General features: G+C 41.7%; 1 protein-coding gene across 2 annotated transcripts in view; it reads left to right on the top strand.

Annotated features, from left to right (window-relative positions):
* The window catches only part of LOC121869300 (high-affinity choline transporter 1-like), a 317,712-nt gene that overhangs the window by 187,164 nt on the left and 112,487 nt on the right, over positions 1-18,061 (top strand). For both annotated transcript variants that reach the window (XM_042370545.1, XM_042370547.1), the window contains exon 7: positions 6,575-6,733. In XM_042370545.1, coding sequence (XP_042226479.1) covers positions 6,575-6,733 — 159 coding nt within the window. The remainder of the gene's footprint in view (positions 1-6,574; positions 6,734-18,061) is intronic.

Raw genomic sequence — 18,061 nt, forward strand, 5'->3', positions numbered from 1 at the left:
AGCAAACGCAATGCATAATAGAGAACAGTGCAATATAGTTTTAAGGGACGTGGCAAAAGCGTTCGATAAGGTCTGGTACTTGGGACTTAAATATAAAATAACCAATCAAGAACTCCCTAACAACTTCACCTCTCTACTTTGTAATTTCTTAGACAATAGAGAAGCACACATTATAATAGGCAATCACAAAGGCCCAAGCTTCAGACTTTACAGTGGAGTACCACAAGGAAGTAACTTATCCCCAACTCTTTACACAATCTACACTTCAGACATGCCGCCACCAATTCACGGTGAATACATTGCATATGCTGATGATGTCACCCAGATCATCCGCCATCCAGGCAAGGCCAAACAGATAATGGCATTAAAAACAGCTCGCGCCATAATACAAATCAATAATTACGAGAAGAAATGGAAAATAAAAACTAATACACAGAAACTGAAAATCATGCACATTTCAAGGATAAACCAGCACCAATCACAGTAAACAACGAAGAAATACAAAACTCAAACGAAGGAAAAATACTGGGGCTAACAATAACAAGAACAGGAAGAAATAAACACATAACAGAGCGTAATAGACTAACCCAAATACAGCTTACAAAATTAACAAGATTCGGTAAAATGGAAGAGAAAATACAACTACACCTATTTAAAGCACTTGTCCGCCCCCATCTTGAATGCCCGCCAATGCCATTAAACACGATCAGCCGTACCAACCAGTTAAAACTCCAGGCAACACAAAACAAAGCCATCCGCAGTGCCTCCAAACAACGCCCCCCATACACAACCAAATTAAGAGCTTCATGAAAAATACAACATTTTACCAGTAAACATAAGAACATACAGCACAGGGAGAATGGTACAAACTAGAGGTCATGGAAGACGAAATATATAATCGGCTAAAAACAGAGGACACCACAAGATCACACAACTGGTGGCCAAAAAGCCTTCTCTATAACCCTCAAGAGCCAGAACTATTGTACACTAAACAAATAACACATCCTTATCTACACCTCCTTTTGACCAACACCAACAAGCACCCTAGAGCCAGACCCATAATACACCACAGCATAAATAATTTCTTGACGCCAGTCACACCTTTATTTTCGACCATAACATTAAAAATAAAGGATGAGAGTATTCTACTAGTTACACAAGGACCTAGTAGACCTCTCCAACTAAAACAATTATACACCACAGCATAAATAACTTCTTGTCGCCAGTCACACTTTATTTTCGACCATAATGTTAAAAATAAAAGATGAGAGTATTCTACTAGTTACACAAGGACCTAGTAGACCTCTCCAACTAACACAATAACAAACAACTCCTTGCTAGCTAGCTTAGCCCCACCCCCCTGTTCCCTTGAGCTCGGGCTACCTCTTAGTGCGGCTTTCACCACAGCCAATCAAATCGTCTCTGCTAGGTGGATAGCCCACCTGCTCTTATTTTCTACTACTTTACTTCCCGTTTCATAACTTTCCTTCTACCTTACCTCTTCTCTCCATTCCCATGGCAAACCATTGCCATTTTATCTCCATTATCATCATCATCATCATCATCTAATGGTAGACCCTGCTGCCTTTGGCATCACGAAAATTTTGACCAAATCTCAGTTTGCTGATCTGTCTGTCTGCCTCATTTACACACAATTGGAAGGTCTCAATTGTCTCTCTTACCAGTCTCGAACACACCCATACAACTCCCACACACAAGCTCGTTGCAGTTTCGAATACTCAATCATACAGTCCCCATGTAAACTCCCTTGAAATGAAATAACTCTCTAACTCATTCAACACCCATGACACTCTGAAAATATGCTTCGATTCCTTAAATTGAATGAAACGGAAAGAAGCCCCATACCAGGCAACATTGCAATTTACCTTACGCAGATAGTCAATATAATCAATAAAAGATGACAATTGCTATCCTGACACTTCCACGTGTCAGGCCTACACACACACACACACACACTCACACAAATATATATATATATATATATATATATATATATATATATATATATATATATATATATATATATATATATATATATATGCAAGTAAATCACTGTAGGTGCACATGATCTAGGTATATGCTGATAACCACAAGGAAAGAATAGAACTGATCCCAAGCCCACCCATGACCGTAAGAATATCTTAATATTACCATTTCACAAAAATTTCTCACACATTCTTTTACAACTAAAAACCTGGAACGTCAATGTGGCATTTAAAAACTCATGCACTGTTAAACAAATGTTAATCAAGAACTCCCCCAACAACACAATTGGTTGCATTTATAAAGTTTCTTGCAAGGAATGTAATATGTTTTACTTAGGCCAGACAGGTAAAGATCTTGTAACTAGACTTAAACAACATAAATATAGTGTTAGGACAGGCCAGGAATCCAATGCTCTGTTTGTTCATTTGAGGGATAACAAGCATTGCATTGACTGGGATAATGCCTCCTCAATATTACCTTGTAATTCAATTGATTGTAGGAACATCATAGAATCTAGTCTCATTAAACATACCGAAGCATTCAACATGAATTTGAGTAATGGCACGTACAAACTGGACAATTTTGTAATTAAGAAGATTTGTAACCAGGTGAGAAGGTTGGGTCACCTTACCCTCTGACCTGACTACCGACTGTTGCGGTGCTATTTAAAGATTAGTAAGGTCATTACCTAATACCTGACCATTGTGGACCTGGTCTCACCCTCCTTTGTATATATACACCTTGTTTTGTACTTCTCTTTAGTCTGTACTCACCCCAGAAGATGTGAATTACACGAAAGCGCTTGGGAACTTCGTGTTTTCTTCTTTCCTTGTGGTTATCAGCATATATAGATCAGCATATATATATATATATATATATATATATATATATATATATATATATATATATATATATATATATATATATATATATATATATATATATATATATATATATATATATATATATATATATATATATATATATATATATATATATATATGTAACCGGTCGGAATTTACTGGACTTTAATTTCTCACTTGACTTGGGGTTTATTAAAAATTAATAGATGGTAATGGCAGTGGAAGCGCCCCTTTGAGAAAAATCCCGAACCAGCACAAGAACACTTTAATCTACTAAACAAAATGAATTGTCCGTGACCCGTGGAAGGATAGCGTCTGTGACTGGGATGAATGAGACACACTGTAAAATTTAGACACTTATATTCCCTCCAACACTACAAACACAATCAAATAATGGTACACCAATATGCGCACCTCTTAACTTAAACTTAAAACACTACTCTGGGGAATAAAAGTTATACATGATATAGAAATTATTAGAAACACAGGCAACAATGACTTTGAAGTATTAAGAAATGTTGCTTGCACACATGAAACAGGCCTTAAGGGCTTTCACAAAATAATATCAGTCACTGAGGAAATGGTAATAAAAAATAAGAAATTAAATACTCTACAATGAATAGGCCTTAAGGGCACTCAACAAAATTATAGCACCCCAACAGATGCACACTTCCTAACCTAACTTAACCACTACTCTGGGGAACAAGGTTATACTTGAGATCAGAATTATGAAGAACAATTAGATGCATTAAAAGAATCAAATCACAGTATCACTCTGGTTCCACTTAATGGCACAAACATTCAAAAACAATACTATCAAAATTATTTAGGAACTATTAAACTACACACGTCAAGATAATATCAGTCTGAGGAATGGTGTTAACTACACTCGTAATAAGGGAGGGAAGATGTTCCTCTAGGTATCTCAAGAGACCTAGACTCACGGTCTCAGTGTGTGACCATTAGTTTACTCAGATAGCCTCAGTGTACTCCCAGTGCGTCCATGGGCAGGAAGAGAGAACGCCAGCAGGTGTCTATGGCCAGTAGGCAACACTTCTAGCTGACCGAGGACACGTGGTGTTGTGCACCCGAGTGGTAAGAACTGATCACCCACTGTTGATGCTGGTCCCGTGTCGTTTTAGTTGTCGGGAGCACGCGTTCACTCAAGAGATCCTTTGCTACCCCGCTAAACAGTGACAGGCCTACACTCATCGGTCCAATGGCGACAATCGCCACCCTCAATCATCAACGGCAGTCTCAAACGGCAGTCAACTCCGGTCAACTCCAGTCAACTCCAGTCAAGTGGGTTCTGACGGAAACCCTGAAATGAACTCACTGTTAGCTCTAGTTTACTTTACCACTGCCCTATCTAACCCTGTCTGAGATCGAATGAGACTTACTTGTTATACTGCAATAGCGCAGCACAGGTGACTAGGCCACGTGACTATTTCTGTGACGGACGCGCAGGGACGTCTTGTCTGCTTGACTCCTCCCCGCGACTGAGGGCCAGCCAGCGTCGCGTCCTCTCAAGGCGTTAGCCTATGCCTACGTGACATATTTTCCGCCTAACTAATAACTCCTTGGGACACCCGTAACATTATTCAGACTGATAAACGATCTATAATAATTTCAAATTCAATAATGGTCCCTTACTTCATGAATCGCATCATTATTAATTCGGTAAATTACATTTAATATCATATAGGCCTAGTTCCGCAATCTCTCGCTATGAGCAGGCAGCGCTCTTCTCCCTCCCGCGACCTTGAACGCTCAGTGTTGCCAATGGCGGGGCATTCGAAATTACTCTGAAATTTCTGAATATTACAATCGACCCCCCTAAAAAAAGACAGCACTGTCCTCATGTGCTGAGAAACCATACATACGACCCCCCTAAAAATTTGTTCTAAGGACTGCATCTCACCCCTTTAACGTGCTAAATGCAGCATTTGTCTTCTCTTCTCTCCTTTTCTCTCCCGCTAACATATATATATATATATATATATATATATATATATATATATATATATATATATATATATATATATATAAATATATATATATATATATATATATATATATATATATATATATATATATATATATATATATATATATATATAAATATATATATATATATATATATATATATATATATATATATATATATATATATATATATATATATATATATATATATATGCAAATCACCGTAGGTGCGCTGTGAAAGATTTAGGTAGCCCTAAGCGTTTCAGGCTTCAGGGTGAGTACAGACTGTACTCACCCTGAAGATGCGGAATTACACGAAAGCGCTTGGGGAATCCCTGTGTTTTCTTCTTTCCTTGTGGTTATATATATATATATATATATATATATATATATATATATATATATATATATATATATATATATATATATATATATATATATATATATATATTTCCAAGTAAATCCACAATGGAAACGTGGATAATATAAATCTTGATAAAATCACACGGGAAAATGGAAACAACGGAGTACCTTAGCTTTCGTCTTTATTCAAGATATATATATATATATATATATATATATATATATATATATATATATATATATATATATAAATATATATATATATATATATATATATATATATATATATATATATATATATATATATAGTATATATATATATATATATATGTGTGTGTGTGTGTGTAGCCTCACACGTGGAAGAGTGCCACATTGGGCGGGGGGGGGGGAAACTTAGCCACTTCAGCCGTCAACAGAGGAAGAAAATATGAAGTTTTTCGCTATATTGGAAGCATATAGTGTTGTCTAATGGTAGACCCTGCTGCTCTCTGGCATCACGAAAATTGTGACCAATTCCGAGGTTCCTCATCTGCCTTTATGTTTACCTCATTTACACACAATTGCAGGGTCTCAATTGTTTTTCTTACTTGACAACACAACATACATACATTATATCGTTTCTCACTATTGATTTTTTTTAGTTCCTTAAAGATCTTAAATATTATTACGTTATCGTTATTATTCTATTTTTATTATATATTTTTTTTACTATGAAATATTGTTATTTATTTTTATATATTTATTATAAATTCTGGTTACTATGAATAATTATTATTATTATTATTATTATTATTATTACTATTATTATTATTACGTTTTCGCCCCGTTGGCCCCGATGTGGGTCAGTGACCTGTGCCCGGGTGGGCTAAACCCTGTAAAAAAGAAAAGAAAAAAAACGGCCATCCTGACGGCCGTTTAATATTTCAATGTGATTCTGATCTTTTAAACTGTTAGTTTTGAATAATGTAGTATTACTGATACGTAATTTGTCTTAGTAAGTCTTATTGTGGGTAAAAATAAGTATATATTAAATGCGTCCTCCGAAGGCGTGAATTTGTTACCAGAGTTTAACAGTTAATTCATGTATAAAATTTCTATTAAACTTCTTACGTGCTCATGTTTGAGCTAAATATCTTTCACGTCAGAAACGGTCATTTCAACGATTATGAATCAACTCATTTCGAAATACATCATTACTTCAGGACGAAATTGGACAGATATGCAACAGCCAATCAGCTGTAACTCTTGAGGAGGGGGTGGGGCATCTCTTATCAGCTGGGAAAAAACGCACTATAGCATATGTCATAGTAAACAGACGATTGGCACTAACTAATCTTCTTCCATCTGTATTACAGTGGGTCACGGTGCCCTTCGCCATGACCCACGAGGCCGTGTCTTCCCTCAACCCCAACATCACAAACTGGCTCGGCTCCATAGACGCAGATAATCCCTCAGAATGGGGTCAGTGGATCGACTACGCTATCCTTCTCATCTGTGGAGGAATCCCCTGGCAGGTAGGTGCTTCTGATGGTCTTTAGGATGTGTTCATGTTGTGAATGTGATAGTGTTATGGATGTGGGATGTGGTGGTGCTGTGGATATGGTAGTGTTGTGAATGGGGTAGTGTTGTGAATGGGGTAGTGTTGTGAATGCTGTGGTAGTGATGGTGTTATGGATGTGGTGATGGTGTGGATGTGGTAGAGTTGCGAATGTTAACGAGTTGTGGATATGGTGATGTGGATGTAGTGGTGTCGTGGATTGATTTTTTATTTGAATTTGCCGCTTACAGCGGCTACTTTATTGTGCACCTTACACACATCCTGTGAGCGGTAGCGCAAAAGGATTACAGAGAAGAGTTTACAACGGGTCATAATAATTAACCCCCGTTGTCAGGATATTATGGCACTGAATGTTACACAGTACTTCAATTACATTATTTGTTTAGTTCTATACATAAAGGGTAACTTATTCACAAATGCGTGAGTACAGGCGTGTGAGGCAGTATGTCTGGTCTCACACTTTGTCGTGGATGTGGTGTTTCTGGTGGTGTTGTGGATTTTGGAGTGATGTGGATGTGGTGGTGTTTTCGATATGATCATGTTGTGGATGTGTTACAGTTGATGGTACTGTGGTTTCAGGATGTTGTGAATGTCAAAGTGTTGTGGTATTATGTGACATGGTGGCGATGTGCGAATAGGGGTGTTAATGTGTGTAAGGGTATGGTGATTGTGGGGATGCACTGAGAGTAGCGGTTGTGGATGATGTGATGGTGAACTGGATGTGAGGGTTATGTGGGGTTTGGTGTTGTGACTGTGGTGGTTTTGTGATGCTGCAGATAAGATGGGGTTGTGGGTGTAGTTGTGGTATGTTATATTATGAGTATATCGGTAATGTGGATTTGATAATAATAATAATAATAATAATAATAATAATAATAATAATAATAATAATAATAACAAACGGTTTATTGAAAAAGTTTTGCCGCCCGAGGGCTGAAAATATACAGTGGACATAAATGATTTATTTCATACATTGGTAGTTTAACAAAAGCCTTCATCAGAGAAAGGTAATGAACATACAGTGAACATACAGCTTGATGTTTACAGTGGAGGTCACGTAGATCTTGTGCGCTGAGGTACTGAACAGCAGACACGTAGTGAAGTAACCCTCTCAAAGATGGTGTTATGAGGGGCATCACGTGGTGTAGTAGTTCCCTCACAGGTGGTTATCAGGTGCTTGACGTGGTGTAGTAATTCCCTCACAGATGGTGTTATGAGGGGCCTGATGATGTAGTAGTTCCCTCACAGGTGGTTATCAGGTGCTTGACGTGGTGTAGTAATTCCCTCACAGATGGTGTTATGAGGGGCCTGATGATGTAGTAATTCCCTCACAGATGGCATTGGGGATGTGGAAGGCTGAGTATTGTAGAAGACGGTAGGTAGTCACTGTGCCGTAGGGTTCCAGGATAGGTGATCCTGTGGTCACTTCCCAGAGTGAACTGAACTCTCCTCGAACTCGAGCTGACAAAGAAGACTTTGAGGAGGTGATGCAACAACCAGGATATGGAGAAGGGAAACCCGGGAGTGGTAACTAAGACGAGTCATACTCGTGTTTCGTCCCTAGATGGCGTTGCTCGTGGTGCTGGGTAGGTAGATCAAGACAATAGATGGCGTGGTTCGTAGTGCTGGGTAGGTAGATCATGACAATTGGTGGCGGGGTTCGTAACACACCCCCCCTCCAAAGACCTCCGTAGCGCGGGCGCGAAGGAGGTGATCACCTGGTGCGTCTGGAGAGTAGCTGCTGCATTTCCACTGGAGCTCGGGATAAGGAGTCTGCAATCAGGTTGTCCACCCCCTTTATGTGCCGGACTTGTAGATTATAGGGATGGGTGAGGAGAGCCCAGCGGAGGATTCGCTGGTTGGAGGTCTTGTTGGTTTGGATGAACGTGAGTGGGTTATGGTCGGTGAAGACTAGGGTTGTTTGTGGGCAAGACTGGAGGTAACATTCAAACTTCTTTATTGCCAACACCAGAGCCAGGGCCTCCTTCTCTATGGTCGAGTAGTTGGTCTGATGTTTTTTCAACTTGGCGGAGTAGTATGCCACAGGGTGAAGGACATCAGTGGTTGGGTCGGGTTGTAGGAGCACAGCCCCCACTCCGACACCACTAGCGTCGATTTGCAGATGGAAGGGCAAGGTGTAGTCAGGGGGGTGGACTACAGGCTTGGAGGCAAGGAAGGCTTTGAGGCGGTGGAAAGACTGGTCGCACCTCTGGTTCCAGATGTAAGGGACCGCAGAACTGGTAAGGTCTGTGAGGGGTCCGGCCACGCTGGAGAAGTTACTGCAGAACCGACGGTAGTAGCCGCACATCCCCAGGAAGCGCATGAGTTCCTTCCTCGTCCTTGGAGTGGGGAAGGACAAGATGGCTTTAACGTTTGCGTCCTTGGGTCTCACCATACCATGCCCAACGATATGTCCCAGGTAAGTCACTGAGGCCCGGCCAAAAGCAGATTTAGCCAGGTTTATGGTGAATCCAGTCTCTTGCAGTCGTGCGAACAGTATCTCCAAACGCACCAGATGTTCGTCCCAGCCGTCCGACACCACCACCAGGTCATCCAGGTAGGCGAACGTCCCACCTAGGTCCTGAATTAGGTAGTTGATGGCCCTCTGGAATGTGGCCGGAGCATTAGAAAAGCCAAACGCCATAACCAAATATTGAAAAAGACCAAATGGAGTTATAAATGCCGAGATTATTTTTGCCCTATCCGTGAGTCCCACTTGATAATATCCTTTCAACAGGTCCACGGTACTGATAGATTTTGCACAGCCTATGCTGTCTATTATATCTTCAATCAAAGGTAAAGGGTAGGAGTCTGAGACAGTGACCTGGTTCACTTTACGATAATCGGTACAGAAACGAAAAGTGCCATCGGGTTTTGGAATGAGAAGGCAAGGTGAAGCCCAGGGGGAGGTACTAGGCTCAGCTAAGTTATGTTTTAACAAAAAGTCTACCTCCTTTTTCATAATCTCTCTTTTTTGTGGATTTAGTCGATAGGCTGATTGCCTAATGGGTTGTACATCATCTGATATTAGCTTAATATCATGTTTAAGTATATTGCAAAACCCTGGGATGTCTGACGTGACTTTAGGAAATGTTGATAATAACTAAATGAGATCTTTTGCTTGAGATGGATTCAGAACAGAAAAATAATCATCCAAGTTGTTGAGTATGTGACTGTTAGCAGGGTTTTCTTTAGGTAGAGGGAAGTCTAAAATCTCCAATAGGTCCATGTCATCTGTCTCCGGCTCCGGCTCTGACAAAACCGTATGCAAAACAGGTAGGCTTATAGCCTCTGGGATGTCTTCCTCTGACTGCCTGGAATGGTAAAGTTTCATAAGATTAATGTGAACAAGTTGTGAATCTTTCCTGCGATCAGGAGTATGGACTATATAGTTGAGGGGAGATAGTTTATTAGCATTGATTTGAAAGTTTTGATGGAACCGTTCCAAGCAACCTTGGGATTGTGGCTGGTAAGCCGAAGATGTACAATGGTCCACACTGAGGTCTTTCATCACCTGTTTGAAAAGATTGCTCGTAAAATTGGTGCCCTGATCGGATTGGATCTCTTTAGGAATGCCCACTGAAGTGAAAAGGTGCAAAAGATGTTTGATTACGTTTTTTGAAGTGATGCTTTTAAGGGGAAAAGCCTCAGGATAACGTGTACTGGTATCCATAACTGTGAGCAGGAATTGATTTCCCTTCTTAGTCTTTGGTAATGGGCCCACACAATCCACAACAATCTTTTCAAATGGTGTAGAAAATACTGGGATGGGCTTAATGGGAGCTGCTGGTATACTTTCATTTGGTTTTCCTACCATTTGACAAATATGACAAGATTTTAGGTACTTTGACACATCCTTCCTAAGTCCAGGCCAATAATAGTGTTGGAGGAGCTTTTTATATGATTTCAGGATTCCCAAATGTCCTGAAATACCATCATGGGCAAGGGCAATTAATGCTGGTCTGACTGAGGCGGGAATTACCACTTGATGTATTTCAGACCACGTGTCTAGATGGGCAAGCTCAGGGGGCCTATAGGCCCTCATCAAAACCCCTTCCTGATAATAAAAACACGGAAGGGTGTTAAAATCTTTACCCTCAACTGCTGCATGATGAAGTTTATTCAAAGATGGATCAGATTGTTGGGCTTTAATGAGCTCATCCTTACTAATGGTCTTATTGTACAGATCTTCTGTGGGTAGGAAGATATTGGAGGTGGTTTTAGATGAAGAGGGCCCATTTCGCACACTCTGTGACCGGGTGACAGCACAAGATGGGAAAAGATGAGGAATAGTGTCTTTAAGGTCAGTGGTGGAGTTGACAGGTAAGGTAGAGTCGACTGTCTTTATGTTAGGAACCACTAGATCTCCTACCAAGTCATTACCCAATAATAAATGAATGCCGCACACAGGCATTGGGTCTTTCCTAATGGCTATTTGCACTTCCCCAGTAATCAAGGGACATTGGAGGTGCACTTTAGCTAAAGGATAGGAAGAATGGGATGAGAGATCTGAAATTAGAACACTCTCATTAGTAAATGCGGTAGATATATCAGGAATGACGTTAAACAGGAGGATAGATTGTGCTGCGCCCGTATCACGTAGTATACGAATAGGGAAAGAACGAGACCCCTCTATGATTGAAATTTTTCCCTCATAGGTGAATGAAGAGAAGAGATCCTGATGGGGCCTTTCCACATTGGTGGTTGCTATTGGTTTGAATTTGGGATCCAGGGAACTACTTTTAGAAGTTCGACACTTTGGGTGTTTACAAGACTGGATCGTATGGCCTGGTTTTTTACAGTAAGAACAATAAAACTTGGTTGCATCAGGGGGGGTAGGTGTGGGACCTTTCGACCTACCACTCACGTCCCCAAGGTTATCATCAGAGGAGGACCTAACATGCCGGAAAGTACCACGTTCCCTACGGCACAGTGACTCCACCAGCAAGGCGTACGCATCAGCCAGCTCAGCCGCACGTCCTAAATTAACCTCTCCACGCTCCTCCACATGCTTCAAGATGTGAAATGGTATCTTGCTCTTCCACTCCTCCAGGACTACCAAGTTTAACAAATCCTGAGGTGGCCATTAAGAAAACCTAGATAAATTAATTAATGGGCAAAAGATAAGATAAGTGGATACCCTAGAAAATATCACGGCAGTGGATAACCAGAAAGTTCCGGAAACTACCCAAGTTATACCTAGGGAAATTACACTTATGAATATTGCTCTTCTGATAAGATCCTTAAATGAGGATAAGAGACTTGAAAGAGGAAGGGCGTATTACGGCATTTATATAAAGATCCAGATTAACAACCCTTGAATAAACAGGAAGGGCATATTACGGCATTAATATAAAGATCCGGATTAACAACCCTTAGATACTTGAAACAGGAATGGCGTATTACGGCATTTATATAAGGATCCGGATTAACAACCCTGAGATACTTGAAACAGGAAGGGCGCATTACGGCATTTATATAAAGATCCTGATTAACAACCCTTGAGTAAACAGGAAGGGCGTATTACGGCATTAATATAAAGATCCGGATTAATAACCCTGAGTAAACAGGAAGGGCGTATTACGGCATTAATATAAAGATCCGGATTAACAACCCTGAATAAACAGGAAGGGCGAATTACGGCATTAATATAAAGATCCGGATTAACAACCCTTAGATACTTGAAACAGGAAGGGCGTATTACGGCATTTATATAAAGATCCGGATTAACAACCCCGAGACACTTGAAACAGGAAGGGCGTATTACGGCATTTATATAAAGATCCGGATTAACAACCCTGAGATACTTGAAAGAGGAAGGGCGTATTACGGCATTTTATATAAAGATCCGGATTAACAACCCTGAGTTTGGTATGATTGACCCCGAATGAGATAATGAGAAGAACAATAATGGAGGCTTTATAATTATGGGGTCTTGGTAGAGCGGGGCGTCCCAAGATATCACTTCACCCTAAACTAGTGACTATGGAACAGCCTACTCTGGAGTGAGGGTACGGCATTAAACAGATCAGGATTCTTCCCTACACTCGATAAGACTTACTATACGACTGCCACGTGTAATAACAGGTAAGCCTTATGACACTTGGAACCTACGTCTGTCACTCTTACTGTACGATAATACCAATATATGCACACACATATGAAGGAAACTTTAAACCACCGTAAAGCAATTGTGAACAGAAGTGACTGGGAGGAATAATTAACAATGAGTAACAAGGGAGGAAGGAATATGGCACTTAAGGTTCGGGTCCTGTCATGGTCGCCATTTGTTACGAGTTGGGGATTTAGAATATAGTTAAAAGTCTACCCAGATCCCAACAGGCAACAACAATAAAAAAACTAAACAAACAAAGACCATCGAACTATAAAAGGGTAGACAAAGGATGAGAGTTTTTGTTGTGTATAATAAAGTACCATAAATTCCTTAACAAAATATTCAGCTTTCTATAATTTACCCTTAACCATACTTAACCTAAACATTAACACTATATACATATTTATACAACATAAAACAATCGTGAAGCAAGTGGACGCGGGGAGGCAATATAAGATTACAAATACTTAAGTGCAGAGCTGAGATGGCTGACGAGTAAGGCTGAGTATTGTAGAAGACGGTAGGTAGTCACTGTGCCGTAGGGTTCCAGGATAGGTGATCCTGTGGTCACTTCCCAGAGTGAACTGAACTCTCCTCGAACTCGAGCTGACAAAGAAGACTTTGAGGAGGTGACGCAACAACCAGGATATGGAGAAGGGAAACCCGGGAGTGGTAACTAAGACGAGTCATACTCGTGTTTCGTCCCTAGATGGCGTTGCTCGTGGTGCTGGGTAGGTAGATCAGGACAATAGATGGCGTGGTTCGTAGTGCTGGGTAGGTAGATCATGACAATTGGTGGCGGGGTTCGTAACAGATGGTATTGTGGATGTGATGATGTTGTGGGTGTGGTGATGCTAATGCTTGTGATGGTGTTGTGGTTGTGATAGTGTTGTGGATGTGATGGTGTTGTTGATGTGGTGGTGCTGTAGTTGTGATGGTGTTGTGGTTGTGTTGGTGTTGTGAATGTGATGGTGTTGTTGATGTGGTGGTGCTGTAGTTGTGATGGTGTTGTGGTTGTGATGGTGTTGTGGATGTGGTGGTGCTGTGAATGTAGGGGTGTTGTGGATGTGGTGGTGCTAATGGTTGTGATGGTGTTGTGGATGTGATGGTGTTATGGATGTGGTGGTGTTGTGGATGTGAAGGTGTTGTGGATGTGATGGTGTTATGGATGTGATGGTGTTGTGGATGTGGTGGTGTTGTGGATGTGATGGTGTTGTGGATGTGATGGTGTTGTGGACGTGGTGGTGTTGTGGATGTGATGGTGTTGTCGACGTGGTGGTGCTGTGGATTTGGTGGTGCTGTGGATTTGGTGGTGCTGTGGATGTGATGGTGCTGTGGTTGTGATGGTGTTGTGGATATGATGGTGTTGTGGATGTGATGGTGTTGTGGATGTGATGGTGTTGTGGATATGGTGGTGTTGTGGATGTGATGGTGTTGTGGATGTGATGGATGTGATGGTGTTGTTGATGTGGTGGTGCTGTAGTTGTGATTGTGTTGTGGTTGTGATGGTGTTGTGGATGTGATGGTGTTGTTGATGTGGTGGTGCTGTGGTTGTGATAGTGTTCTGCTTGTGATGGTGTTGTGGATGTGCTGTGAATGTAGGGGTGTTGTGGATGTGCTGTGAATGTGGGGTGTTGTGATGTGGTGGTGCTAATGGTTGTGATGGTGTTGTGGATGTGATGGTGTTGTGGAGGTGATGGTGTTGTTGATGTGGTGGTGCTGTGGTTTGTGATGGTGTTGTGGATGTGGTGGTGCTGTGGATGTGGTGGTGCTGTGGATGTGGTGGTGCTGCTGTGGACGTGGTGGTGCTGTGGATGTGGTGGTACTAAGGATGTGATGGTGATTGTGGTTGTGATGGTGTTGTGGATGTGGTGTGCTGTAGTTGTGATGGTGTTGTGGTTATGATGGTGATGTGGATGTGATGGTGTTGTTGATGTGGTGGTGCTCTAGTTGTGATGGTGTTGTGCTTGTGATGGCGTTGTGGATGTGGTGGTGCTGTGAATGTAGGGGTGTTGTGGATGTGGTGGTGCTAATGGTTGTGATGGTGTTGTGGATGTGATGGTGTTGTGGGTGACGGTGTTGTTGATGTGGTGGTGTTGTGGATGTGATGGTGTTGTGCATGTCGGTGTTGTGGTTGTGATGGTGTTGTGGATGTGGTGGTGCTGTGGATGTGGTGGTGCTGTGGATGTGGTGGTGCTGTGGATGTGGTGGTTTTGTGGACGTGGTGGTGTGCTGTAGATGTGGTGGTACTAAGGATGTGATGGTGTTGTGGTTGTGATGGTGTTGTGGATGTGGTGGTGCTGTGAATGTAGGGTTGTTGTTGATGTGGCGGTGCTAATGGTTGTGATGGTGTTGTGGATGTGATGGTGTTGTGGATGTGGTGGTGTTGTGGATGTGATGGTGTTGTGGATGTGATGGTGTTATGGATGTGATGGTGGTGTGGATGTGGTGGTGTTGTGGACGTGGTGGTGATGGTGATGTGATGGTGTTGTGCATGTCATGGTGTTGTGGATGTGATGGTGTTGTGGAGGTGGTGGTGTGTGAATTTGATGGCTGTGGATGTGGTTGTGGATGTGGTGGTGTTGTGTATATGATGCTGTTGTGGATGTGGTGGTGTTGTGGATGTGATGGTGTTGTAGATGTGGTGGTGTTGTGAATTTGATGGTGTTGTGGATGTGGTGTTGTTGTGGATGTGGTGGTGTTGTGGATGTGGTGGTGTTGTGGATGTGGTGGTGTTGTGGATGTGATAGTGTTGTGGATGTGATGGTGTTATGGATGTGGTCGTGTTGTGAATGTGATGACGTTGTGAATGTGATGGCGTTGTGCATGTGATGGTGTTGTGGATGTGATGATGTTGCATGTAATGGTGTTGTGCATGTGGTGGTGTTGTGGATGTGGTGGTGTTGTGAATTTGATGGTGCTGTGGATGTGGTTGTGGATGTGGTGGTGTTGTGGATATGATGGTGCTGTGGATGTGGTGGTGTTGTGGATGTGGTGGTGTTGTGAATGTGATGACGTTGTGATGTGATGGCGTTGTGCATGTGATGGTGTTGTGGATGTGATGATGTTGTGCATGTGGTGGTGTTGTGCATGTGGTGGTGTTGTGGATGTGTTGGTGTTGTGGATGTGGTGGTGTTGTGGATGTGGTGGTGGAATGTGGTGGTGTTGTCTACGTGATGGTGTTGTGGATGTGGTGGTGTTGTCTACGTGATGGTGTTGTGGATGTGGTGGTGTTGTCTACGTGATGGTGTTGTGGATGTGATGATGTTGTGCATGTGATGGTGTTGTGGATGTGGTGGTTTTGTGGATGTGGTGGTGTTGTGGATGTGGTGGTGTTGTGGATGTGATCGTGTTGTGCATGTGGAGGTGTTGTGGATGTGGTGGTGTTGTGGATGTGGTGGTGTTGTGCATATGGGGGTGTTGTGGATGTGGGGGTGTTGTGGATGTGGTGGTGTTGTTCATGTGGTAGTGATGTGAATACGTCAGTGTTGTGTATAAATTAGTGGTGGAAAGATTTTCTTGCTGTGGATGTGTTGACAGTGAAGTAGTTCTTGTGGTATGGGCATCGTTGCTCGTGTGGATTTGGTGGAATTTGTGTTTAGTGATATCTTAATGTGGTAGTTTTGCGGATATAGCAGTGGTAAAGATGTGTTGGAACTGTGGTTATAGTGGTTTTGTCTGTGTTGTGATGTGGTAGTGTTGTGGATACGATAGTTTGGTGCTATTGTGATGTAGATGTGATATTAAAAGTAGTTTAGTGTTTTGAATGTTATTTTGATGAAGGTATGCTTGTGTTGAACCCTGAACAAAGGCGTGAAATTCGTTGCAGAAATGAAAAAAGGAACAGGACTTCGCGTTGGCATCTACTCGTGTCGCTAAGTAGTCCCTTTCAAGACCCACACTGTACACCCCTGGCCGGGGAAGGCCTTAGAAAAGGGGGGCTAAGGATTGCGTGTTCCGTTCATTCCGGGTGGTTTTTGCCGCTGCTGAGGCATCCCTCAAGTGATCAAAAATTCTAAGTAATCAAGAATACGACATTTGCGACCTGGATATGCACGGTGTAACAGAACTTGTTGCCCACGACCTCAAGAAATATAACAACCTAGCTACACTAAGACATAATTTTCTGGCGAAGATTCATTGGCTAATATTAGGGAAGGGTATACTTTCTTTGGGAGAGGTTAACCAGCGGATGAATATCGCCTGTGCGGTGCTAGTTACTCTGTGAAGAGATAGCTGCTGCAAGACATCTCTGAGTCTTCATCGGGGGTTATTTGCCAATGGAGTTATTGACTAATTCAGTGTCCCACCAAAGTTTCTGAATGTGCTGTTGCGATAAAATGCGAGTTTTTAACTCGCCCCTCCCATAACAAATTCTACAACCCATTTAATAAGGAAAATTACCTTAAAGGTTCAATCTTACTATTTATTTACAAAAGTAACTAAAGCTGATGACAGAATTTTATACAAAATATATACAACAAAAGAAATCAGAAAACTCAAGTATTAATAAATGAACAATAAATCCTTACTATCACACTGTAATATATAATCACTAAATGCTAAACATCACCATATAAAATATAATAACTCTGGAGCAATAAGAGTACACTAACACTCGATACTTACGGTTTAGGAGACATGAGACCAGATGTTGACTCCACAGCCAATACTCAGTAACTGACTCTGGAGCACACCAGATGTTCTACCTCCCAACCAGGACCAATCACAGGGCTCCACATACTATGGTATCAAGACCAACCAGTTATACCCCAGAATGACTGATGGCCAGTGCCATCTTGTGACCATAGTCTTCCCTACACAAACTGGGAAGTAATTCATAACAGTGCTGATAAAATTTCATGATGGTATGCAGATGTGTGCACTTGCATGGGAGTGCATTCTCCGCCCTTTGTCGTAAAGGGAGGGATGAAACAGGATTATGCAATTTCCCAGTCATTTTGAAATTGTTTCTGATCATCGCCCATAACTCCTTCAATGCAGATGACGGTGTACAATTGCAGTTCCGCCTCGACGGAAGCTTATTCAACCTAGGACGCCTCCAAGCCTACACCAAAACAATTTCAGTTTGCAGACGACTATGCTCGTTGGCCCACAACCCAAAGGCGATGCAACACACTCTGGTTGTGTTATCTGCCATTTACCAGT

Source organism: Homarus americanus, unplaced genomic scaffold, assembly GCF_018991925.1.
Source record: "Homarus americanus isolate GMGI-L3 unplaced genomic scaffold, GMGI_Hamer_2.0 scaffold36734, whole genome shotgun sequence".
NCBI classification, from domain to species: Eukaryota; Metazoa; Arthropoda; class Malacostraca; order Decapoda; family Nephropidae; genus Homarus; species Homarus americanus.